This window comes from Gordionus sp. m RMFG-2023, chromosome 3 (genome assembly GCF_954871325.1).
Source record: "Gordionus sp. m RMFG-2023 chromosome 3, tfGorSpeb1-WG-v2, whole genome shotgun sequence".
Classification (NCBI taxonomy): domain Eukaryota; kingdom Metazoa; phylum Nematomorpha; class Gordioida; order Chordodea; family Parachordodidae; genus Gordionus; species Gordionus sp. m RMFG-2023.
Window position 1 is genome coordinate 11,169,958 of NC_088777.1, and position 25,779 is coordinate 11,195,736.

The 25,779-nt window shown below is 26.8% G+C and overlaps 1 protein-coding gene across 3 annotated transcripts in view; it reads left to right on the plus strand.

Annotated features, from left to right (window-relative positions):
• Positions 1-17,948, plus strand: part of LOC135927582 (potassium voltage-gated channel subfamily KQT member 1-like) — a 39,994-nt gene extending 22,046 nt beyond the window's left edge. Inside the window, exons 2-15 of one of the 3 annotated variants that reach the window (XM_065463662.1) lie at positions 2,722-2,812; positions 4,054-4,180; positions 4,273-4,351; positions 4,500-4,596; positions 4,758-4,901; positions 5,176-5,286; positions 8,966-9,061; positions 10,095-10,486; positions 10,736-10,821; positions 12,321-12,612; positions 13,366-13,441; positions 14,091-14,185; positions 15,807-15,921; positions 17,759-17,948. In XM_065463662.1, coding sequence (XP_065319734.1) covers positions 2,722-2,812; positions 4,054-4,180; positions 4,273-4,351; positions 4,500-4,596; positions 4,758-4,901; positions 5,176-5,286; positions 8,966-9,061; positions 10,095-10,486; positions 10,736-10,821; positions 12,321-12,612; positions 13,366-13,441; positions 14,091-14,185; positions 15,807-15,921; positions 17,759-17,827 — 1,870 coding nt within the window. In that variant the 3' untranslated portion in view covers positions 17,828-17,948. Of the gene's footprint in view, positions 1-2,721; positions 2,813-4,053; positions 4,181-4,272; positions 4,352-4,499; positions 4,597-4,757; positions 4,902-5,175; positions 5,287-8,965; positions 9,062-10,094; positions 10,487-10,735; positions 10,822-12,320; positions 12,613-12,853; positions 13,105-13,365; positions 13,442-14,090; positions 14,186-15,806; positions 15,922-17,758 lie in introns of those variants that run through there. The other 2 variants (XM_065463663.1, XM_065463664.1) reach the window with 2 other exon arrangements.
• The last annotated feature ends 7,831 nt before the right edge of the window (positions 17,949-25,779 follow it).

A 25,779-nucleotide genomic window follows, 5' to 3' on the forward strand; every position in this document is an offset into this window, starting at 1 on the left:
GGCATAGGATGAAAAAGAAAAATAGATTATTATTGAAAACAGTGTCATCATGTTTCAGAAAAGGGTTACTAGATCTACTTTGCCATTGAGGCGAATTTGATAATAAACGCCAGTTTTTGTGAGAAATCAAATTGATAACTTAAGTATTATTGTGAGAATTTTCAGAATGCAAGGAAAATTAGTGACATATTATAAAATATTTATACCTATTATATTCTTTCTATTTATACAATAAGAATATTCTATCTAAAACGATAAAACAAAAATAATTAATGTAAATTCTGGTAAATATTTTCTCCATTTTTAAAAACATAAATACCAATAGTTATTCGAAATGTGAACTGGAAATCAACATCTCCCGGACTGGATCGGTGTGTCAAGAATTTAAAAAAATTATTTTTAGCTTGGCTTGTAGTCATAAAAATGATAAACTACATTATTCAAGGTTTAAAAAAAATATGGCCCGACTTGGCCTGGCCCAAAATTTTTGCACCCCTACCTTATACCTTTTTTTTAATCCCCAAGCTAAGCTTTCAGGCTGGGTAGATATATGATGCAAATTTTATGAGATTAGAATGTTCCAATAAATCTAGGAGATATGCAGCTACTTTTCTTTTAATTAGCTATTATCTCTAAATCTAAATAGTCCTGATAATATCTGTTCTCATAGGATTCATTAAAAAAGGGTGGGGCGAAATATATAATAAAATTATAATTTTCAAATATTTATCATAATTTTTTGGAATTATTCATTATATCAGATCAAAATAATATTAATAATCTAAAATTATCATAGTACAAATTCCAACCTTATGCAATACTATTTTTTGATTGATAACATTATTAACCAAAAAATATCTAATATAAAATTGTAATGTAAGCATTTTGATTGATAATATTATTAACCAATATATGATTAATTGTATTCATTTTTGGGCCTATTCGTCTACTTATTCCCTTACATTGTTTTTTTTATAAAATTATAAATCCTATCCAATTTTTCACCCATGATTTATTTTTATTTTTTCGATTCTTAATTGATAACGCCCTACGTTTTAATCAAAAACACATTTTACTTTGGGTTTCCTTTTCTTTAAATTTTATTTATTGACAGTTTTTAAAAACGGTCGATTAAAATTTTAGACAAAATAATATTATGCAAGTCTGGAGATTATTCTTTGGACCTCTATTAGTCAAATCTCGAGGTTACGGAATATTATTTTTAAAAATTCATCGACCCGATTTGGGCATTTTAATCCCTAGCCCTAAATATCAAATTTTTCAATTCACAAATTTTTGAAACTTTATCGAAAAAGAAAATAAAAAAAAATTAAGCAGGGATCCAAACCGAACCTTTAAACAGGTATTAACCTATATTTTATCAAATTTGAACCTTAATTTTATATTTGAACCTGAAGAGCCGCTAAAAATGATTGTGAACCGGTTCGAACATCATGATTTTATGCTTATAAAATAATGTGAAAGTAGTTTACAATATAAAACTCTAATAAGTTTAAGTCATAGAATATTTTTAACTTCCTTCTTTTATATTAATGAATAAAAAAATTTTCTTCTATTTATATAGTTCAAACCGATAAAGTTCGAACCAAATTGAAATGATTACTTTAAAGAACCGAACCTGAACCGTTTTTTATCTGAGACAGAACAGATATTCGTTTCGGTTCGAATCCCTGAAAATGTGTTTTTTTTAAAAAAAATTTGTTAATATTCCTATCTGATTGATAGCATCTGAATGATTAGATTTCTTCCCAATCCTTTAATTCCTATATTTAATGCCTTTTTTATCGTTCATTAAAACATTAGTTAAATTTAATAAAAACCATATATATGCTTTCCATCAGATACTTCTATTTGGGAATTCTCTAATAAGTGTATCTCCAACTTCCAACTAATTTTGTTTTGAGCTAATCATTTTTTCCTTCAAAATATTACGATCATTTCAACTCTGTAAAATTTAATACTTCCGAATAGGGTTTATAAACATAATAAGCATACTCTTTTTGAGGTCTGTAAGAGTGAACTTTATCACTAAAAAGATAGCAAAAATTTAAGAAATAACAGCAGTCTTCAATAAATCTTTAATACATTAAACTTTGAATATTAAATAGAAAGTAAAATATTGATACCATTTAAAAATAATTATAAATCAATGCCGTAAAGTAAGAGTTTACGAAAGTATTTTCAGCTCATTAATTTGTTGTGTTTTTTTCAAAAGTATATTATTTTTTATTCTTTTTGGCAAATTCAATCGTCCAATCAGTAATTACATCTTTGTTTGTTTTTTAAAATAATAAGTAAGGTATCCTCGATAAAAGCTCTGCTTTTTATATATATTTTTTGGTTACATAACATATTTGTCCTGTACAATTCAATTTTTTTATAATTTTTATGGTTAAATATTATATAGCACTTCAATTTTTATTTATTTTATATTTTTATTGCTAAGGGATAGGCATTAAAAAAATAACTATGGGATATTTTAAAAAAAGCCTAAATTGTAACTCTACTAAAATCTTGGGGCCCTTAATTGAACGCTTAACCTAGAACTAACCACAATAAATCGATTTTCCTATCAGTATTGTCATTTTTTTTTACAATATTTTTTTTAAAATTTTAAATAGTCCTATTAAAGATTTCAATCTTAAACAAAAATGAATTTAGCAAATCAATTTTAAAGTGAAATATATCTTTTTTTTCCAGATTCGTTATCGTCCTTATATGCCTCATATTTAGCGTTTTGTCCACTATAGATCAATACGCAGGATTCGCCAATGAAACGTTGTATTGGATGGTAATGTAATCGATTAAAATATATCCACATTTATATAGAAAGGAGGTAAGGAAGAGGAAGGAAAGAAAATAAAAGGAAAGGAAAAAGAGGTGTTGCAAGATCTAACACCAGACCAGAGTATATAATATTATAAAGAATTCGTATTGGGAAATTTGTTCACAATTTCTATATGGATTATAACGAAACATTTAAAAACTACTATTGCGATAAGGCAATTCTTTCTCTCTTTAACTTCCATCTTTCTTTTCCTTATTCCATTGTTTAATATTATATAAAATTTTACTTTAACAATGGCTTATATCATTTCGCACATGATAAAAAACTGAAACGCTTCGAATTTTTTTTACTTAATTACTCAGAACTAAGCTAAGGATTTATTGATAGTCATCTCTTTAGAGAGGGTACGGTAAGGTTGGGGGTTAAAAATATTCTAGCATAATATATCCACATAATAAGGAGGTATTGATTACATTGATATTAATCAACGTCTTCATGGTAAGTGCGGTGAGATTAAAAAGTTTATAGTATAATATATTGATATGGAGCAATTTATTATGAGAATAATTATAATTAAGCGTGGATGTAGAAGATGAACATAATATTTCAATATTGGTTTCTTATAAAAGCTAATATAAAGATCTACTGATAACATACATTGTAATTCTCATCACTATATATTTAGTGACATTCTGACTTTTTACCATTTTAAACATGTGAAATTCCTGAATGCTTAATTTACTCCATTTTTATTTAGCCAAAACCATATTTACAAATCAAAAGATTCACTTTTTAAAACAAGTCCTCATAATCAGTAATTTTTACTATGAGGAAGCGGCAAGGGCTACGAAAACGGGGGGAAATAAGTGACTTAAAATCGAATTAGAGGGTGACGATGTACATGGGAAATGGAAAGGGCCATTATTTTTTTTTGAAATTTATAATTGTATACATATTCTTAAAATCAATAGTATATACTTGTAAAAATAGTTCTTATTTTTTAATCTAAGCGTTTCAGTTGTGAGAAATTAGTATTTTTTCTGGGCTATTAAGCCTTTTATCTGAGAATTAAGAAATAATCTAGAGCCTTCAATATTTTTTCTGAACTTAAATTTTTATTCTGGGCATTTAATAAAAAAAAATTTCTGAGCATTTCAGTTGTAATTCTGTGTAATTAAATAGGTGCCTTTAATAATTAAATGAACGACACTCATAATAAAACATCCTCTTCTTAAAAACAATAGGAAATCTTTTTGGTCGTATTTTTCGGGTTTGAATATGCTATCAGGTTATGGTCCTCGGGTTGTAGGAGTAAATATATGGGACTAAAAGGACGGTTCAGATTTGCCAGAAAACCCATTTCCATCATCGGTAACTAAATAAAAAATTATTTCTCCATCCATTTTTTCCCTCCTTCATTCATTTCTCAAGTTATGTTTATTTGTTTTTATTATTACCTCCAGATTTGATAGTTGTAATCGCTTCAAGCATAGTTTTAACGGTAGGATCTCAGGGCCAAATTTTTGCAACTTCAGCCATCAGGTAAAAAAAAGGGTGTATAAAAAATATGTAATAGGAATACAATTCTGTGTGTTTGTTACAGCATAATAAAAGATATTACCTCATTTTATTGTTATAGTTTTTAAAAAAAAAATTTGTATAATTATATATTTCTTTTATTTTAATTCAGGGGAATCAGATTTTTACAAATCCTAAGAATTTTACACGTAGATAGACAAGGTGGAACATGGAGATTGTTGGGCTCGGTGGTCTTTGTTCATAGACAGGTTAGTGAAATATATCACAGGATCTATAAATTAGCCAATTAGCTATGGCCATTTTAGCTAAAACATTTCCTCCACTTTTTTAGAAGAAAATCTTATTTTATCTCAAAGATATTTTTAAAGAGACTATTTTTTTTATAAATGTATTATTTTTAACCCGTCAGGAATTGATAACTACCATGTACATTGGATTTTTGGGACTTATATTTTCTTCTTATTTCGTTTACTTGGCCGAAAGGGATTCAATTGGGCCAGACGGAAAGCGAACAGATTTCAAAAGCTATGCTGACGCTTTGTGGTGGGGAGTGGTATGCGATTAATATATCAGCAAATTTTTATTCATTTTATTTATTTAAAATACTATTTAAAAAAATTTTAAGTTCAATAAAGATAGTTAGAACCATAAGACTTCGTCCTAAAAGTAGCTAGAATTTCTTTAAAATATAAAGATGTGTATATTCTTTAATCTAAAAATCACATTCTATTTAGACCGCTATTTAAAATTTTAAAAAGAATAAAAAATAATGAGCTAGAATGCAGATTTACTGTAATAATTTTCTTATATATTTATAATATAACCAGGTTACTGTAACCACAATAGGTTACGGAGACACTGTTCCACAAACATGGTTGGGCAAAATAGTGGCATCTTGCTTCGCCGTTTTTGCAATATCCTTTTTCGCCTTACCCGCTGTAAATTTATACACTTTTAAAAACATTAAAATTATTAGCGCTCCAGTTTAATTTAATGAGTTATGTTATAATACTTCAATTAACGGTTTAAAATTGATCTCTTTATCTCTTGAATATACTACTCTCCCTCAAATAAAAACGATCGACTTAATTTTATTTAAGCAACAACATTTAAAAAAATTGAAAAATATATGAAGGCATTTTTCATCCATCCATTGCTAGCGTCATTGGGGGGGGGGGCTGGACATAGATTCTCTAGTCATTTAAAAAATTTGAAGAGCCCTTGAAAGTTTTAAAGGTCTTTTTGAAAGTTAGCTAAAAGAAATTCCGATTAAAAAAAAAATTTTGAGCCTCCGGAGATTGCAAAGGCTAGTGACATCATCGCATTCATTCCAGAATTATGACAAGATTTAAAAAGGTTAATTTCAATAATATACAAAACTCTAACTTTTTCTAGATTCGCTCATTCCACGGGTTTCAATTGACTGGTGAAGGTCAACAATATATCTTATCAGTCTTAGACCGGTATCTGACTACAGATCGGTCATTTTCCAGGACTGCTGTTCAGACAGACCTTTTAATTATTTTAACGTCTGGATCTAGGTCCAGACGGTCTTTTATTAATATTTATGTTTGCCTTACTATTCAAATTCATATCATTTTTTAGTTAATTTTTTCTGGATATTTTTGTTTATATTACTTTTCTAGAGTAGTTACTTTAATATTTATGATTGAAATGAAAAGTTTTTTAAATGAGCATTTTACTTATATTAAAATATTTGTATAATTTATTATATTATCCATATTTGGTTTGATATTGTTAAAATACTTTTACATTTAATAAAAAGATGATAAGAATTAAATTAGGGAAAACAAAAATATTTTTTAAAATTTCAAAAAAAAATTAAATCGTCCTGAACTGGAGACTATTTATTTAGGACTATGTTCAAGCCGGTCATTTATTTAAAACCATGTTAAAATACGCTTCGTGTCCGTGTGTATTGGTTCGATCAGGATTAAAAACCGGAAGGGGTCATTACCAATGACTAGCTGAAAGCGTTTAAAGGCATTTACTTAGTGATTATTGGTATAAAGAAAGAGAGGAAAGCGAAAATAAAAATGGCTAATGGCTTAAAATTTGTAGATCTAGAGTTTAAGATATCATTTGAGAATCAAAGAATACAATTCCACATTCTTAAGAAAAGTTACGAGGAAATTCAAGAAAAAGGCTTAAAACATTTTATCGTTCCTGTTAAAATAGTAATTTAAAAAAGGCTTAGAAGACTATGAGATGTCTTTAGTCATTGTAATTCGACCCTCTGTAAGGTTTTCTCAAATTTCACTTTAAAGAGAGGGCTCATAAAATAGATTATCCTTTTTATAAGGCAAAAATAGCTTATTATTTTGCCTACATTTATCATTATTTATATGATCAAAAAATAGCCTTTAAATATAGGAAATGCTTAATTGGACAATTAACAATTGATTAGAATCCTAGGAAATTGATTCAAAAGGTATTTAGAGATTAAATCTGCTTTGATAAGAATACAAGAATTAGTAAGTATCACGTGTTAAGAAAGAAAAATAAAGTTAAACAAAATTGGCTAAGAATTCCAAAAAGTGTAATTATCTGGGATTACATGACTGGAAATGATGTATATGGGTTGCTGCAATACTGATGCCATTGTTATATCGTAAACCACCAATAAATACTTTTTTAGTCATTCATCAAATTGGGCAAAAAATAATGGTTAGATAGTTTTTGATGTTTTTACCAAGTATCTATTTTAATCAAATAAAAAATATATGATAAATAGATTAATGAAGAGAAAGCTACGAAAGTATTGTTCTTATAAAAAGGCGAATTTGCAGATAAATATTCTATAGATGTAGTATAAAATTGCGGTAGAGACTTGTCGAGAGCCACAATTACAATTAACTCTTTTAGTTTAGAATATTTTGAACTATTCAATAGGAAAATATAAAATAATTTTTATTAAATTAAAAATAACATAATATATAAAACACTATATTAAAATTAAATTTATAATAACATTGTAAAGAATTTATAACAAGAAAAAGTATTAAAATTTTTTAAAAAAACATATAAGAAAGGGGATAAAAGCAAAATGAGACTTCCAAGGAAACTAAGAAAGTTTAGGAAAGCTAGGCTAAGTTAATTGTAAAATCATAAAAGAGGATCCATGATCTCCATTTATTTTAAAATCTTTTACCTAAAATCTTAAAAAAATGATGGCCTAAGGGCCTAGGATCTATGTGGTGGTATTTTATAACTTTTCATCTTTCGGCCATAATGATTGGATCATTGTTTAGGTTAAAGGAAAACTGGGAGACACAAGTGAAATCTTAAATAAAGTGTTTTCCTCTAAACCAATGAATGTTTGTGGCTATTCTAGTCTATTCTCGTCAGACAGATATAGGTAAACGGGTTCTAGAAGATTTTGGTAGTTGGCTAACTCTAATTTATTTGAGATTATAGTTAATAGCTCTGTGGCCGCTAAACCGTCCTTTACTAAACAGATTAGACCGTGGCCCTTAGGATAGGAGTATTTCTCGCACCCATTACATTTATGAGGTAGACAGAGGCTACGCCCAATTTATCCCAGATATTTAAGGATTGAAGTGTCTAACGGCAGGATTAACCCATAAATTTGTTAAATTCAGAAGAGAGTAAGAAAATCTCCTTGGGCCGAGGACTGTGGAAGAAACAGAAAACATAAATTTGTTTCCATAAATCAAAATGAGTTTCAAATAGACTATCTCTACCTCGCACAATAATGAATTTTTTTATAATTTCCTAAAATCTCATATAAAATATAATTAGGCCCTAAAAAGTATAAGAAAAAAAACGAACACGAAAAAAATAAAACAAAGCAAAAAACTAGAAAATAAATAGTAATAACATTGTCACAAAACATTTAGAACACAAAATAGGGTGTCCTATATCAAAAGTTGTTTAGCCTAGGCTATATAGCAATAAGAATCAAAAATAAGTTCAACCAGGACACTGCCTTCATATATTTTTTATAAAAATCAAAGATATCATGAGATAATTCAATTCAAGGTGGTCGTTTTTAATGAGGTATAGGAAGGATAAAAGATTTTGGTTCATTTCTTCCAGAAGGTTTCATAAATTGATCTCCGACGACTTGGCTCATTAAATTTAATTACAAATTATGCAGCCTGGTTCATAAAAATTTGTCGAAAGGAAGAAAAATAATTCACAAAATCAATTATTTTTATAAAAGATTTTGACTGGAGTCGGCCAAAAGAGTTTAAAATAAAAATATAATTTTCTTTTACTTAACATATTTATTTTTATAAATTTTCATTAAGAAATTTAGGGCTCTACAGATCCATATAAATATTTTGACCTGCGGGTCTGACCTTATCTAGTATAATATTTCTTAAGATTAACTTTTTTTCTATAAAAAAAGTAGAAAATATTGAGCTGATTAAAATTTCATTTAAAAAAAATTCATATCGCCAAAATAAAATACAAAAAAATGTAAGAAATTTTTTTTGGATAAATTTATTAATAAATTCTAAGATTATGGCTCACAATAAATGATTAATATATTTATATTTAAAAAACCTCTGATCTGATTAATTTCATTTTTTTTTATAATCTGAGAATAATAATTTTAAAATAAATTAGGGTATTTTAGGATCTGGGTTCGCCCTTAAGGTTCAACAAAAAACGCGGCAGAAACACTTCAACCGACAAATCCCAGCTGCTGCATCTTTGATACAAGTTTGATTTTATCATGTGAATATTTTCAGTTGGCTAGCTCAAAAATTATAAAATAAACCCCCCCCCCCCCTTTCCCTTCCTAAAATAAACAAGAAAAATCATATAATTATTTTTTCAGAAGTTCGTGAAAACATATTGTTCTATCTACACATTTTCTTTCTAAAACTATAAATTTTCTTTATTTTGAAATTAATTAATACAATGGCTTTGTTAGGGGGGGGGGGGGTTAACCTCTCAAATTTTTTTGGAATATATGGGTATCCTCCAGAATTTGTATATATAAATAAGGCCGCTAAAATCCAAAAAGAAATTATTTCAAAAGTTTGGACAAGCTAAAATTACCAAACAATATTAATAAACATTATCTTTCATCGTCAAAAGTCTCATGAATTTACTATAGATGATGCTATCATATGTCTTATGTCTTATCTTATGAAGACCTATTCTAAAAATGTGTTGAATAATGACAAAATAAATTATATAATAAAAAATTATCATCAACCAAATTCTTTATAGAAAGAGTCTTTAGCAGACCACTTTTCAAAGTAGAAGACAGTTGTCAAATTTATTAAAACATTTTCTTATAATAATTAATAGGAATTTGGTTGGGACTCAAAATTTTTGTCAAATTAGGGAGTTGCCTAAAATATCAAGAGCCCAAATTAGACAGGTTGACTGTATTTATCTTTCAAGTAAACAATCTACTAACTATAGTCCTCGATTTAATCCCGATAAAATGGGTCTTTGCGCATCATAAATTTTGATGTGCAGTTTCCTTATTTTTGGGCAAATTGCAGAAACTTAATAAAATTATCCCTTAAAAATATAAAACTTTTGAAAGCTTACATTTTAAAAATAAGTTTAAGCCACTTTTTTATTTCTTTATTTAAAAAGGCTTATTTATTATATTCCATTAAAATTTTGAAAAGTTATCAAATGTGCCTTTTTAGGTTTTGTACACAGCCAATTATGCAATATTAAACTTTATTTCTTACGAATACTAGGAATTTTAAAACTTAAAATATTTTTCTAGTGCTTGTGGCGATGTTATGCTGCGAGTGGACACTTCGAGTCTGACGTGACCTGGAAGATATATATGAGGCCAAAAAATGTGAAAAAAAAATTCTCAGTTACCCCGAGTTCCACACTAAATAGAATGGCTAAGAGGGCGAGCTTGCTCAAGAAGAGAGCTAAACCCACGCTAGATATGCTAATTCCAACACTTTCTCACCTTAACATGCCCCCCTCTTCCCTTTTCTCTTCCAATTCTAACACTTTATCGCCTAACTATTATATTAACAATATTAATGGAGATACTAACATAGTTTTAGTAGCAACTAGAGAACCTTCTAGGTCAAGACTATCTTCCAACATAGACATCATCCAAGAAGAAACTAACGAAAGTCCTAACAAAGAGAATAATAGGTTTTTTTCAATGTAAATGGTTTTTTAGATTATGAAAACCTCTATTTTTGCGGGTTTTTAAATTGTCGTTTTAAGTATATGGATTCAAGTATATAGAAGGAAGGTAATGGTAGTATCTGATTTGCAAAGAACAAATTTTTTTTAAATTGTTGATTATTATGAACTATTATTTTTTGAGAATTATCTTAAAATTTTTTTTTTTTAATTTATATATATAACTTAACCAATAAACATTTTACATATTTCCAGACGTGGCTCAGATATGACCAATTTTGACAACGAAGATATATCTAAGAGAGATAACTCGAATATCATGCAATTAGACAAATTACCAAGTGTCCATAAATTTTTATTAATAACTCTATAAATTTTGATAAATAATTAAGTTTTTTAAGATGCCTTATAAATCTTTAATATAAAATGCAAATCCTAACATATATAGATTGTTTATAATATGTATAACCCTGCATTCAAAGTTAGAGCGAATTCGCTATGAATTATATAAAAACACAGCATATTTTATCCTAAGCTGTGAATTCGTGCTAACTATGAATGCAGGGTAATAATAGAATTTTATTTCTGAACGGAATCTGATTTCTGAAACTGAAATAATAAAATTATATTACTTGAGTATTTATAATTATTTCTTCAGAATTAACTAATTTACTAAGTTTTTATTAACTATATTTAATATTTTCTTTAATATCCGTTATATAATTGAATAAAGGCTAAAAATCGGCTAATTCATCTTAATCTTCAGGCCCGGACAGAGAAAAATCTGCTATGCATTGAGGTGCGGGATAATTTATTTCTGCCTTCTTTAAAGTTGAGCGATGATTTTAATAAAAAGTGTGAGACTTGAAGAATAAAAAAATTAAATTTGAAAGAATGTTAATCAATGCTAAATTATGAAATCTGCTTACTCCGTCTCCACTCATACAAAAAATAAATAATATATAAAAAAATTTCAGCACAACATTTATAAAAACAATTTTATTTTCACTATAACAATTATTACCGCACAATATAATGTATACAATACATCACTTCTTGATTTCACTCTTGCAAAACATTTTCCAATACTCAATCTATCTTGAGTCATGGTAGAATCAATTGTTTTCTAAAAATTCACTTGTGGAACTTCTCCTGGCGCCTATTTTTATTGATAATGAAAGAATAAATATTTTTACACCCAAATTTATTAAATAAAAGTAGGAATCTCTTCCATATTTCATATTTTCTTCTGTATTTTCTTTGGTCTCAAATTCTGAGTTCTAATCTATTCAGAAATTATTTTTAAATTTAGATCCATTCTATAAACAATTTTATAAATATAAAAATCTGAGGTCATTGAATAGTTCCTAGATAAACAAAAATTGTCAAAATGAAAATATTTTATAACTGTTGTAACAGATTAATATCTAGATTTTATGTTGGCTAAATGTAGAATAAAAAGATATTTTTTATTTAAGCTGGTGGAATTGATGTATGTAAGTAATAGAATTTTAACTAGTCACAATACAAATAGTCACAGAAAATTGTTAATTTGGGTAATAAAATTAGTGATTCTGATTGAAATTTCGGTGAAACAAAATGATTATTGAGATATATTTAACATTTAATTTGCGGCCTGGGATCGGGATTCGCGTCGAGCCACCTCTTTAAGTCCGGTTCGAGCCCAAAAGTGTCTATAATGTCCCTGATGCTTGGGTCGGATTGGAAGTCGGACAGCCAGTCCAAAGCTTTAGCCATGGTTGGCGCTTCCCTTTGGCTCGTCCTGATTAAATATAGCAATTATACTATAGTATAATATGATATTAAAATATATAATAAGTTTTAGACAAAAGATCTAGTAGCTGCACATCTCGGTATAACCATAGTCGACTTCCCAGCTTCGCTTCCACAGTGCTAGTTCCGGGCGAAGCCTCTAGAAGTCTCAACAGTTTTAATAGCAGTCATTACCTCAAGAGAACTCCACCTTCCTCCTTTTGTTCCGTCAATCGCAATTTATTTCTTTTCGGTAACAGCGAGCATTATAGCCTAGGCTCTACAACTAATACCAATCCATATGAAACCAATGACGAAGGCGATGGGGATGATGATGTAATATCTTCCAATCTGACCACGTATATTTCGATTTATATAATACAAATCTAAAACACTAAAAATAATTTATCTAATTACAAATACAGTCCTTGAGGTTTATAATAGAAAACATTAAAGTATTACTTTTAAGGCATTTCATAATTATAAAAAAAATAAAGATTGATACGTGATATATTTTAAAAAATCGGCATTAAATAATTGAATTTAAAAACTATCCATTTCAATTCTGATATATATATATCGATTGAATATTTTTTTTAGCATGGTCTTTTTACGAACACGATACTTTAGTAATTCTAGACAATTCTCCTTATATTCTTGATGGTTGAGGGTGTGACTTAATGAGAACAGTTCACTTCACTATTACCTCTGGTTCTATCTCAAATTGTTTTACAAAGATTTTAGCATCCCAAAAAGAGCCCACAGCCTTTTTATTTATATATAATTATTAACTAAACTAAGATTTATAATAATATTAAAGCCGCATAATTTTATTTGTAATTTTTACCAGAACTAAATTTTTTATTAAACGCTTGAATTTACTTTTTAAATTCATTTTATTTTAATTTGCTACATACCACTTTTTAAAAAGCAATTCAACAAAAACCTTAACACTTATTTTAGTGATAATTTTATCATTGTAACAGTAAATTATGGAAGATTTTCATTCTTAACTAATAAAAAACATATATTGATGTGAAAATGAGAACTATTTTTATTTTATATTGCAATTTATTATTTTTTATAATTTTATGTGGTCCTTTTATTACAAGTTTAAAACCTGTCCACAAGAACTGTATCCGCTTTATTAGGAAAGTCAAATACTTTTTGGCCCGTAGATATTTTCAGGTAGTATTACAAACTAATTATCGAAATATTTTATTATATAGTATATTTATGTTGTCGGCTGAGATCATAAAAGCTTCTAAAATTTATATTCTAATATTGTGATAAGGCATTGAACTTGATGTGTTTTGATAATAGTTCCAAAAAATTTTCAAAAAATTTTTGAACAAGATTTTTTTAAAATTTTTGATTTCACCCCTTGAAAGATTCTTTATGCATGAATATTACAAATTAACTATTAAAGATTATTATTTTGACATTTTTTGTTAAAATTTGTTCAATAATAAGGATTCTTCAAAGATTTTTGATCAGAAATATAATAATGCCATTCTCTCCTTTACTGGTTTAGTAGATTTGAAATTATCTAACAAAAATTCCTACTTATTTACCCATTTTATACCTACATTATACTCACCTTAATATTGGGCTTAATCTACTTTTAGTTGAAACTGAGCATGGATCATATTTTATTCTTATAGGGTAGCCCCCTTCCCATCCATATTTCCAAACTTAAATTTAAATAATATAGTTCTTAGAGTTTTAACATTGGGGCGTACATACTTTTTAGACCGTCCTCCTGTAAAATTGATCTTTCTATAATGCTCAAACTAAAAATTATTTTTTGCAAATATAAATAATTTTTTTTGTTAAGCAAGCACGAAAACCTTATGATGTTCGAGATGTAATAGAACAATACTCCCAGGGGCATTTAAATATGATGGTTCGCATTAAAGAACTTCAAAGAAGGTTAGAACGTTTTTTTAAATATTAATTTTAGAAATACAGTCATATACTAGGCAAATTTTTCTTTCAATTTATTTCCTAATAATTCAAGCAATATTAAAAATAAGATAAAAACTTTGAAAACATCTGAATTTCTTGATGCTATGCAATTATCAGAGATAGGTTAGATATTTTTTCAAGATTTTAATTTAAAAGCTGTTTTTAAAAACTCGTCTTGAAAATATAAGGCCATCATATCTATTGAGAACTCCGGCGGTAAAATTTAAATTTTCCAGGTTATACCAATTTCTAATATCCTCGAGAACAAGATTTCTTAACTCCTTATACATTGGATTTTTTCCCTAAAATGAAGAGGAATATTTTATAACTCTCTAGTCTTCATTATTTTACTCCACTCAATAATTATCACTCAATATTTTTTTATTTTTTATTTGAAATACGCTATAAATTTTTGTTAATATCGAAGATCGGTTTGAAACTGATTTTGGGGTTTATCCTTAACATCAGTTCTTTTTCTAGTTCTTATACTTCTTTTATTATTTCAAATTATTATTTTTATCTAAAAAAACTCATCATTCATAATTATACGGAATATACTTGATGACAATAAAAAAACTTGTATTTTTGAAATCTTCATAACTCCAAAACATAATATTGGTTACATAAGATAAAATTTTATATTTTATTTACATTGAACTTATACATCGAATCTTTTTAGAATTTAATCATCCGCCCATTTTCAGAATTGTTCTCTAATCATAAATTATAAAACAACAAAAAAAACAAACATACTTTGATATCTTTAATTTAAACACAATTTTGGAATTATCAAAATACATTAAATTAAAAAAAATATATTGGATTGGTCCTCATTTATCTTGTATAACATATAAAAATCTCATCTACCGCTTATAGAACGCCACCTTAATTTTTTCTTGCCAAGTTAAGTATGAATTCTGTATTTTAAAATCCATTTACAGCTAGTTGAATTGTTAGGGAAATCATGAGTCAAATTTGCTGCATTTTACAATTCTTTCCTCATCGCATAGTTTTCTCTTCTTTTTGATAAAACATTTTTAATTTTTAATTTATAAAATTATCGTTTAATTTTTTGCGGTATTAATAAAAGACCTTTAATAAATAAGTAAATTTGATAATTTAAATATTTTCCCTTATAATTTATGAGCAGGAAGCAAATGAAAAGGCACAGTGTCCGGCTATAAGGTCTTGAATTCATTTTTTGTCAATTTTTTAGCACCAATCTCAATTTTCTGAAAGATAAATTAATCAAAATTCTAGAGAAATTTCAAGTTGTTAAATATTATAACTCCTAAATAAAATATAAGATTATAAGGAACCCAAGTCCCAGAATTTTTTTAATATTTTTAACGCTTAAAACGATGCAAATTTATCATATTTTCTTCCGTAAGACAATTATTACCAGGCGAGCAAATTAAAAAAAATTATTAAGTACCAAGCCTGGCCAGAAAAAATTTCTGCAGACCGGGCCGAAAAGTATTTTGAATCTTAACGGGCTGGGAAATGCTGATCTATGATTCTAACGGTGTTAATTCTTATGGATTTAGCAATTTTTATCATAAAATTAATTATATATAAATTTAAGATTGGACCAAACACTAGGAAAACCAGGGGCTTATGGAATAACCACTAAAAATAATGAAAAGGTAAAAGTGTCCAATTTGACTATTGGTTATAGGTTAGCCAGACTTGAGTTACAAGTAAAGTAATATTTTCTTTCTTTATTTTTCAAAGAGGCTATTAAAATTTATATCTCAATATTGTGTCCACTTAATTATATTTTTTAAAATACTACCCTTTGAATCCAAGTTGAACCTAAACCGATCCGCTAAACCAAACAGAACCTGAAACATCAAAGATTTTATCACCGAACTTTAACCAAACCCCTAAAAATGTCCGGTTTTAACTTTTTTATATTAATTATTATGTACCAATTTTTATTGTATATATCTTTGTATGACTATTTTACTTTGCCAGCTGTTCTAGTTTGCGTATAGAAATGCTCTCAACATAAAAATATAAATCGGATATACTTTATGTTGCAATAATGCTAAAATAAACCGGAGTTTTTTTTATTTATATATGTTTTAAAGATAACTTTTTTTTAAAAAAAAGTTCTGATAAGTTTATATGCGAAAACGATAACCCGATTTTTAAAGGTTTAAAACATCTAGATATCTTTATTGCTTAAAACAACCTGAATTCCAATAAGAAAACTAAAATATACCAATCTGTAGAGGTCTACACTAATCGACTAAACCCACTCCAAAAAATTATCGCACCTATCTGATCAGGCGGGTTAGCTCGGTGGGGGGGGGGAATAGTTTTGTCTTTTGCAGGTCTCTACTTGTTTTCACTGACCAAAAGTAAAACATATTTTTTATAACCCTTTCAATTTCATTCATTGTTAACTAATTCCTTTTGAAAAACTTGCAATACTTATTATAGTTAAATATCAAAAATACTTGAATATAAATCTGTATTCTATTTGAATATTTCGGAACAATAATTAAGGAAATAATTCGTCAACATTTATAATCTTCATAAAAATATGACAGATCCTCATTTCAAAGAAAATATAAAAACTCAACGATGAACTCTATTAGGGAGAAAAATTACGATCAGATCATAAGTTAACAAAAAAAATTTTTTTAAACAATTCGTTTCCTGTCCGTCATGTTACAAATAAATCGTAAAATAAGAATTAATTTATTGATAATCATTTGTACAGATCAAGAATTTATTAATAGCAACCCGAGATTTCAATGTAAGCGCATCCTGCATTTTAGTTCTAACAATATCGATGTTAAAGGCTTGAGAAATATAGATTTTATAAATTAAATTCTCCAAGTGTAATAATTTTGGATTTGATGCAATAAACGTAAATTGCTTCTTATCTTATTTAATCATAGATTCTTTTTTTTACAACTTTTAAGAGGGCAAACCCTACTCATCTTTGTAAGGGGCTTAAAAATATTTTACCCCCTCTAATTGATGGCTATCTAAACTCCTTCATAATTAATTATAACTGTTAAAGTATGGATTTAAAGAACAAACATAAAAAAAAAGGAAAAAAAACACATTATTCCGATATCTTCAGCTATTAGTTAGATATTCTGGTTTGTCATAGCAAAAAATCTAGTGAATGTTGCAGGCCCTTCACCGATGTCTGAGACTAGAAACGAGTTTTAATATTTTAAAAGGAAAGTTCTTTTAGACAAAGATATTTCATATGTTTCAAATAACTTTGTCATTTTATTCCTTAGTATTTATTTATCATATAAGGAAAATCATATAATTTACTTTAAATACGGGGGGGGGGGGGGTGAGATTTTGAGGAAGGCATGGCCTAAGCCTTAAATAAACAAGATTATTTTATATTATATAAATCATAATTCTTAAAATTTTTTAATCCCTTTTCCTCTTTTCAATTATATCTTTCTATGTATATACTATTCTTTAGTCAAATAGATATGAAGAAGTCACCTACTAAAAAAAAAAGGCTATACACAAATTTTGTACATATCTTTTATCAAGGTTTCAAGTATTGAAAAAAATATTGACCAAATATCGGTAGGCGTAGAAAAAATACTCGAAAAACTTTGAATACAAGCTGGAAAAATATGTAATTTGATGTATTACTACTTGTTCACGAGAAAAAAAATTGTGTAGCCCTTATCAAGTGTGAGATTCCCTTATCATCTAAAATGATAGCAAAATGTTTCAGATTCGATAATATTTATATTTAATTTATAAAAAAACAGAACTAGTATTATAATTAATTAAATCTCTTCCATCTATTTGTAGAAATATATAATATATTATATTTTGCACACCCTTGCATTATTGTAAATTAATTGTAGATGATAATTTTATAGTATAAATAAACAAATAAAGATATCACAATAGTTTTTCATTAATACCTTTCTAGCTAATAGGTTAAGTAGTAGACATGGATAATCCATGGGAAGGTTTATGAATTTCGGGTTCTCGAGGGATAGTTATTAATTTTTTTGGACGAATATTATACTTTAATACCATTTATTTTATATTATCTTTTAGTTATATCATATATTACAGATTTAAATGGCACCTATTTTCAATCGGGTAAGGGCGTTAATGTTATTAATCAGATAATTTAATATTTTAACTTGAAAAATATTATGCGAGCCTGAAGATTTTGCCCATAGATGGTACAAAGGTTTGGACATCTTTTAGAAAAATTTGGAGGCTTAGGAAATAACATTCTGACTAAAATATTAATTAGACATTTTACTAAACGGTGTTACCAAATTGGGAACAAGTATAAGGAATAGATTTAAATTAAATTTGGAATTGAGATTTGGAGTCAATATGCAATAGTAGATAAATGTAAAAAAGATATATTGTACCCTTTATCTTCGCCACCATTGCAAGACCTTATAGGTAGTATTTTTTCAAAATACGTTTTTTTGGATAAATGGTTTCATCTATAAGATATCATCTAAAAAATCTTGTCTCAATAACCAATAAAGCTCAGTTCTTTTAAATCAAATAAACATAACCTTGCATTTGAATTTGAAATGAAAAAAAAGACAAAAACCTCTTAATTGATATTTTTTTCAAAATACTTTGTTTTTGCAGATTTTTTTCTAAAAATAAAATAATGTTATTAAAACCTCATAAGCCACGTTCTATTTTTAAATATTTATTGGGCTCAAATTTTTGTAAGGCCAAATTTTTATCATCAAATATTCCTATCATTTCCTTTATATCATATCATTACATTCTGTTGATGTCACAATTAATAAAATGGAAGATTTAATTAATTCTGATGTATTGTTTTGATATAAAATTATTTTAGTTATCAGATGATTTAATTTGATCAAATTTGTGAATTCACTTATCCCTTACGCATTTTTATCATAAATGTTAATCTGACCAAAATCATGAAAATTTAAAAATAAATATGGATATTGTTATAAATAATGAAAATGAAACTAGGGATAGAGCAAGAAAATTACTAAGAAAAACTCAAAAATTGTGAAGAATTTCGGGACTAAAATGGATTGGGATATTGTTGATTATATGAAATAATTTTATCTAACATAGATAGTAGACATAAACCCATTTTTAACCTTGTATTTAAAGAAAAATCAGGAAACGTTGCAAGTGTGCAAAAGAATCTTCCTCACGAGGGAATGGATTGTCTTTAATTGGACTTGCTCAAGTTTAAATGGAAGTAGGATTTATCAAAATAGTAAAAACTCGTTTCTAGAAGGAGCAAATTGAACATATTTATTAATAAAAATTTTTAACCGAATATGCCAAATTACCATCTCACTATTGTAAAATAAGTTCCACAGAATTATATCTCTAACCATACATTAATCTTATACAAAGTTTTTTTAATTTTAAAGAATGATAAAAATGTAATAGAGTTTTCTCTATTATATTTGATTATTTATCAACATATATACAAAAAAATAATACCTATGAAACTATTTTATACAGTGGTGTGAACACCGGAATACCGTTTTGTCAAATGCCTTATATTTGGACATTACAAATGACCATAACTCAAAATATTCTAGAAAAATACCATACTCAGATAGAAATGGAATCGATCCACTCAAAACAGGAATATATATCTTCCAACTGATTATGTCGAAGTTTGCTGAAGCCTGCGTAATAAATCCCTACGGGGTTAGATTCGCAGATTAAAAAAAATTATGTACAAATTAAATATTATACTACCAAGACATAAGCAAGGGGATCAAGCTGTAAAGGACATAAGATGTGAAAGATATTTGCCTGAAGGTGAAATACATTTCAAATTGATGTATTTTCCACGAATGGTATTCACAGCCTAAAAGACATAAAATAGGCAAATTTGTTTGAACAAATTTTACACTAATTTATTATTCATATAAAACAAAATTATCATCTACAATACTTGAAGATGAGCCTAATAATCTTATTTATAATATTATATAAAACTTGTATAGAAAAAATATCACAAATTTATTATAAAACAAAATTTAATACAAATTTGATTTGTAAATCATAAGAATATAATTAGGCCAATTATATGTCTCTGGCTATTTTAATAAAAAAAATTAATAAGTATATATTATATTACAGCCCTGCAGATTGTACCTATTGCATGACCCAGATTTATTTTTAATAATTTTTGGCTCGGTCCGGCCTGGGTTTCATATTTTCAGGTCTAACCCGAATTTTTTTAAAATATTTACATTTATTTTTAGTTTTTATAGCCAATAATGGCGATTTAAAATATTCAGTTTTATAATTTACGGCCCGGTTCTGGTATTTTTAAAAAGATTTTAGGTCTGGCCCACATATTTAAAAATGTTTTTTAGACCCAGCCCGGGGATTTGAAAAATGAAAATACGGCCCGACCGATGTACCCGGGTCGGGCTTATGACTGCACCTGGCCTGCAGGTCTCTGATTTTTATAATAACAATCAAAACAGTTTTTCTCCTGAATAATTTCAGGTATCCTACTTACGAGGTCTTGCAGTGGTGACGATGTTATATTTATAAATGTGTGTCTGGGATGGCTTGTGAATTTCAATTTTATTCTATTTTACATTTTTTCCGGAAAGGTGTAAGTTTTAAAAATCAGAACCGAAATGTTTTTATTTTTAATACAAAATTTAACAAATATTCTGTTCGAGTCCTGGAAAATAAAAAAATCAATGTACACTATACTATATTTTATCAATAATTCTCTACAAATACTCTTATTATCAATTAGGGTATCAGATTTTAAGTGAATTACAGATAAAATCAAGTTGTAAAATAATCGATGTTTCTATAATTTATGTAGATAGATTACAAGAATTTCATTTAATAAATGTTGTACAATAATCATGTATTATATTTATCGGTTTCTATAAAATAAGTGATGTTTATATATAATTTTTGTTAAGGACAAAATAAGAATCAAAAGGTAAATATTTTTAAGTAAATTGACTGTTTAATATTGTTATTTTATAATAATATTTGGTGCAAATAAAGATAAATTTTATTTTATTATATACATGATGAATCCTTTCTCTAAATTCTTTATATTATATATATATAAAACAATTTGAATATACATTCTTGTTTCAAAAAGAAAATGAAACGCGTATAGGTCATTTATAATAAAATATGTAGCAAGGATTATTAAATATTAAAAAAATAAAATATGTAAAAAGGAATTTAAAAATATGTTAGGTTGTTGCTCCTTACGAAGGAGGCTTCCAATGAAACTAATGCAATTAGGTTTATGAATGGCATTTAGAGTCTTTTCCTAAGGTAAAAACCTTCACTGGGTTCAGATATTTTACCAATAAGAGAACTGAGTTCCTTGAAGAAGGTAAAATACGGCAACCAAATGTGGCAAATGTAAAGGAGATTATGTATAAAAGTATGTTCTTTATATATTTCTGAAAATTTATTAATTTTGGATAGCGCTTTGATGTTAAAGTTGACTGTGCTAGATTTGCAAATAGCCAAGGGATCTACAGGAATAACCCTAAACTAGAATATTTATCTTATGTATTTCACATTTATTTTTTTGATCAGATCAGAAGGAATTGTATTTTTTTTAAAAATAAAAACTTGAATATGAAAATTATTTCAAGAAAATAAAATAATATATTGCGAAAAGGTTAAATATATTTTATCTCAACAACAATATCATCTTGTAATATTTCACTGAAGTTCTTATATAACATCATGTTTGATGATATTTTATAACAAAGGCATTATATAATATTTACTTACTCTCCATGTCACAAATAGATTTAAATTAATTATCAATAAATAATTTTTCCCCTCTTTTGGGAAAATTTAAAATTTAGAAATTATTTTTTCCAATTAAAATTTTTTCTCAAATTAGCAATATTCGGAAATATGCAGGTTATCCTATCAAAGTTGTCCAAATCTTGTACCTCATATAGATTTAAGAGAACTTAGATGTTTTAGGGTAAAATCTATAACTGCTTAAATTTAAATGATAGAATAAACTAAAAGCGTGAAAACTGTGTGAAATATATGGATGGAACAAATTATAAATTTATCATATCATATAAATATACCATAGGTGTAGCCGGGGGATCCCCCCCCCTTCAGAAATTTATCACTTTTTGTGAATTAAGCTAATAAATATCCTCCTTATTTTTCTCCCCACCCCCTGTCCAAATGTATGCATATATGTTTAACAATAATTTGAAAGAAAGAATGTAAAAATTAATATTTTTTTAAACTAAAACTATTCATTAAATTCATAATAAGTTTTTTAAGAAATGAAATATATGCCAAAGATAAGTCTTAAGACATAAGTGAAATATATTATAATTACTATTAATAAATCCATTGAATTACTAAATAATATAATATCAAATATAATTTTTTATAAAGTGAGTAACTTTAATTTATTTATCTTAATAAAAATAAAATATAAATATAAAATTATTGATAAAGTTAAATTATAAATTAAATAAAAAAAATTAATGCACAATACAAACAGTGGAATATTATATGTCGTAGATTTACAGTATATCAAATTTTATCTGTTATCGTATGACAATCTAATAATTTTTACCAATAGTGAATTATATATTTTACAGAAGAAATATTGATAAGGACATCAGAAAATATCTTTTATAGAATGAAAATGAAAAAAATAATTCTTATTTCAGTAGCGTCAATATCTAATAAGGTATATTCATTGTGAGATTAATAATATGATGATTAATTTTTAATATCTATTTTTATTTAAAATAAATAGATGGCGTTAAAGAATTGAGTGCAAATGTTGCTTATATTTATTATCAAAAATATTGATTAGTATAGTTTATTAAAATATTAACTGTATTATATTCTATAACTGTCAAATATCCTGTAAAAGTTGAATTTTATATAATATTTTGTAACCAATTCTATATAATAGAGGAATATCTACTTACTTTTTATAAAGAAATTTTTTATACTTATTTGGAATAAATTATTACCATGCTTTTATATTAATGTATTTATATGTAGTTTATTATATTTTATATACACTAATAAAAATATATTTCCTTTTAGTTTCAGGCTTATTTTTTGATATAATCTCTTAATCAATATCTTATATTTTAAATAAACATAATATTTATTTTTTAATTAAAATTAACCTTCCTGGGAAAAAGACCGAAGGTAGCCCAAAATAGGATCTGGGGGGCAAAGCCTCCATATATTTTTAAACCCCCCCCCCTGTAGGAAAATCCTGGCTACGCCTATGAAATATATGTATTATTTAAACAAGAGTTGTGATATACATAATATATAGGTAGTGAGAATTGATAAGTTAAGAAAATTAAATTGATTTTAAGAAGGGAATTAGAATAAAATATTTTTGGAATGTATTTAATTTGAATATACATATATACGCATAAAGGCAATTAATGATTTAATATTGAGTGTTGTGATTTGATGTTGTATTTATGTTATTCTTAACTATGATTTTATTAGGATAATTTTTTGTCTAAAAGTTTGATTTTATAATTATTTTAAAATGGTTTTTTTAAAATATAATTTAAATCTGAATAGTTATTGAGAGTTCATTGTTTATAATAATTTTTTTTTATATTATTTAAATTTGAAAAATTAGTGAGAGTTCATAATTTATAATAAAGTTTTTATTTATAATTTTGATGAAATTAAAATTTTATAATTTTTAAAATCAGACTATTGTTATGTTTAATTATTATGATGCAATTATTTTATTTTTCTATTATTCAATTTTTAGTTTTTTTTAAGATTTAATAAAGTCATGATTTCTATCTGCTGAATTTGTCGCATTCCACCAACTTGAATCTTAAATCTTATTGTTTATTATGGAACTTACCGCTTACCATATATTTTGCTATTAAATATCCCGCTTTTACTACTGAAATTTATTATATCATTTTAAATGTTTCGATTATCATGATCCGGTTTATTCTTGAAAAATTTAACAATTTTTTTAATTATTGAAATATGGTAACTGAAGTCGTTCAATAGTTCAAAATCGTGAAAGAATAACTGTAATGTATGCTCTACACAACCATAACATTGTTTATGATTATAAATAGATTCAGATTTTAGAATTATCCAGACTCCTTCCATGTTAGCAGCATTATCAGTAACTAAAGAATATACTTTTACCGGATTCAATTTTTCAAATTCCTGGGTAATATAATTTGCCGTGTGGCGATTTTCCTCAGTATTAAAAAAAAATTAATAATAAGTGAGGAGCTTTATCATTATATCTACAATCTCGCCTCCATATCTCCTGACCTTCTCCTTGGTAAAGTATAAACAGGACGTATTTTTTAAAAGAATTTTTGGATGTAGGGATTTTCAGTGATGTGGAAAGGTAAATTGCTCGCATATACAGCCTTTGCAAACTATTGATCGAGCTCATTTTTTTCTTTGGGATTCATTCTATCTATGAAACCGGCTATGCAAAATTGAGATTTACATTTAATCGCCTTGCTTGTAGATTGATCAGAGATAATGGAATTAAATTTTACTGAGTCACAAGACAAAATATTGTCATTTGATAATCATTCTCACCAATTTCACCCAATTCTTTATTAGAGCTAGAAGAATTGCAATTTACATTTGTGTGATTTTTTGAAGAGGTTGATATTTTGGAATTTGAATTAATTTCCTCAATTATGTCAGGGCACATAGTACAACTGTTTAATAAACGCTTGATCATTCTATCAACGTGAGTAATAGACATTACAAAACCTGCTTACCGCTTTAACTGATTTACTATCGCGTACTTCTTAAAAATGTTTCCAAACTTGATGCTTTGGTTTGACCATAATCCCTAATATATTAAAATTTAACTATAAAAGATTTTGATTATTGTAAAGTTAATCAATCTTAATTATTTTATAATTATCAACCAATTATTTCAATAATTTGGCTTAATATTATATAAAATATAATATATAACTTTTTACCAGAATTGAATAAATTATTTTGTAAATCTACCAGAACAACTAAGAAGAAAATGAAATAATATTCCCGTTCACCATAATAATAATGATAATGTTATAAATATAATGAGAATCCCGAACATCGCTTGCTTATGGGACACACGATGACTCCAATAAATGAAAAAGAGTAATGAAGGAAAAAATAAACAAAACAAAAGAAATAGGAAAAAAGGAAACGGAAAAATAACAAACGATAATAAGCTTCTTAGGATAATGGGTTTCAATTTACAATTATAGGGAACTTAGATGCCTCTGGAACAGGACACGCTATATAGACATAGCATTATCTTCCAAGGATATACCGGTCATAAGACTTATTTTTTTTTCTCTTAAATAATCTAACCAGGCGTCAGGTATATTATTATTAATATTGTTATAGTTGTACAATTACATATATAATACCTAGACTGACGATTCATTCATTAAAAGTATACATCAATGCAAATCAGCTGGAGACGCCATCTTGGTTACACTAATCATTATTAAAATTTTAAACGAGAGCCTAATTTATTCCTATAACTGATGCAAACTTTA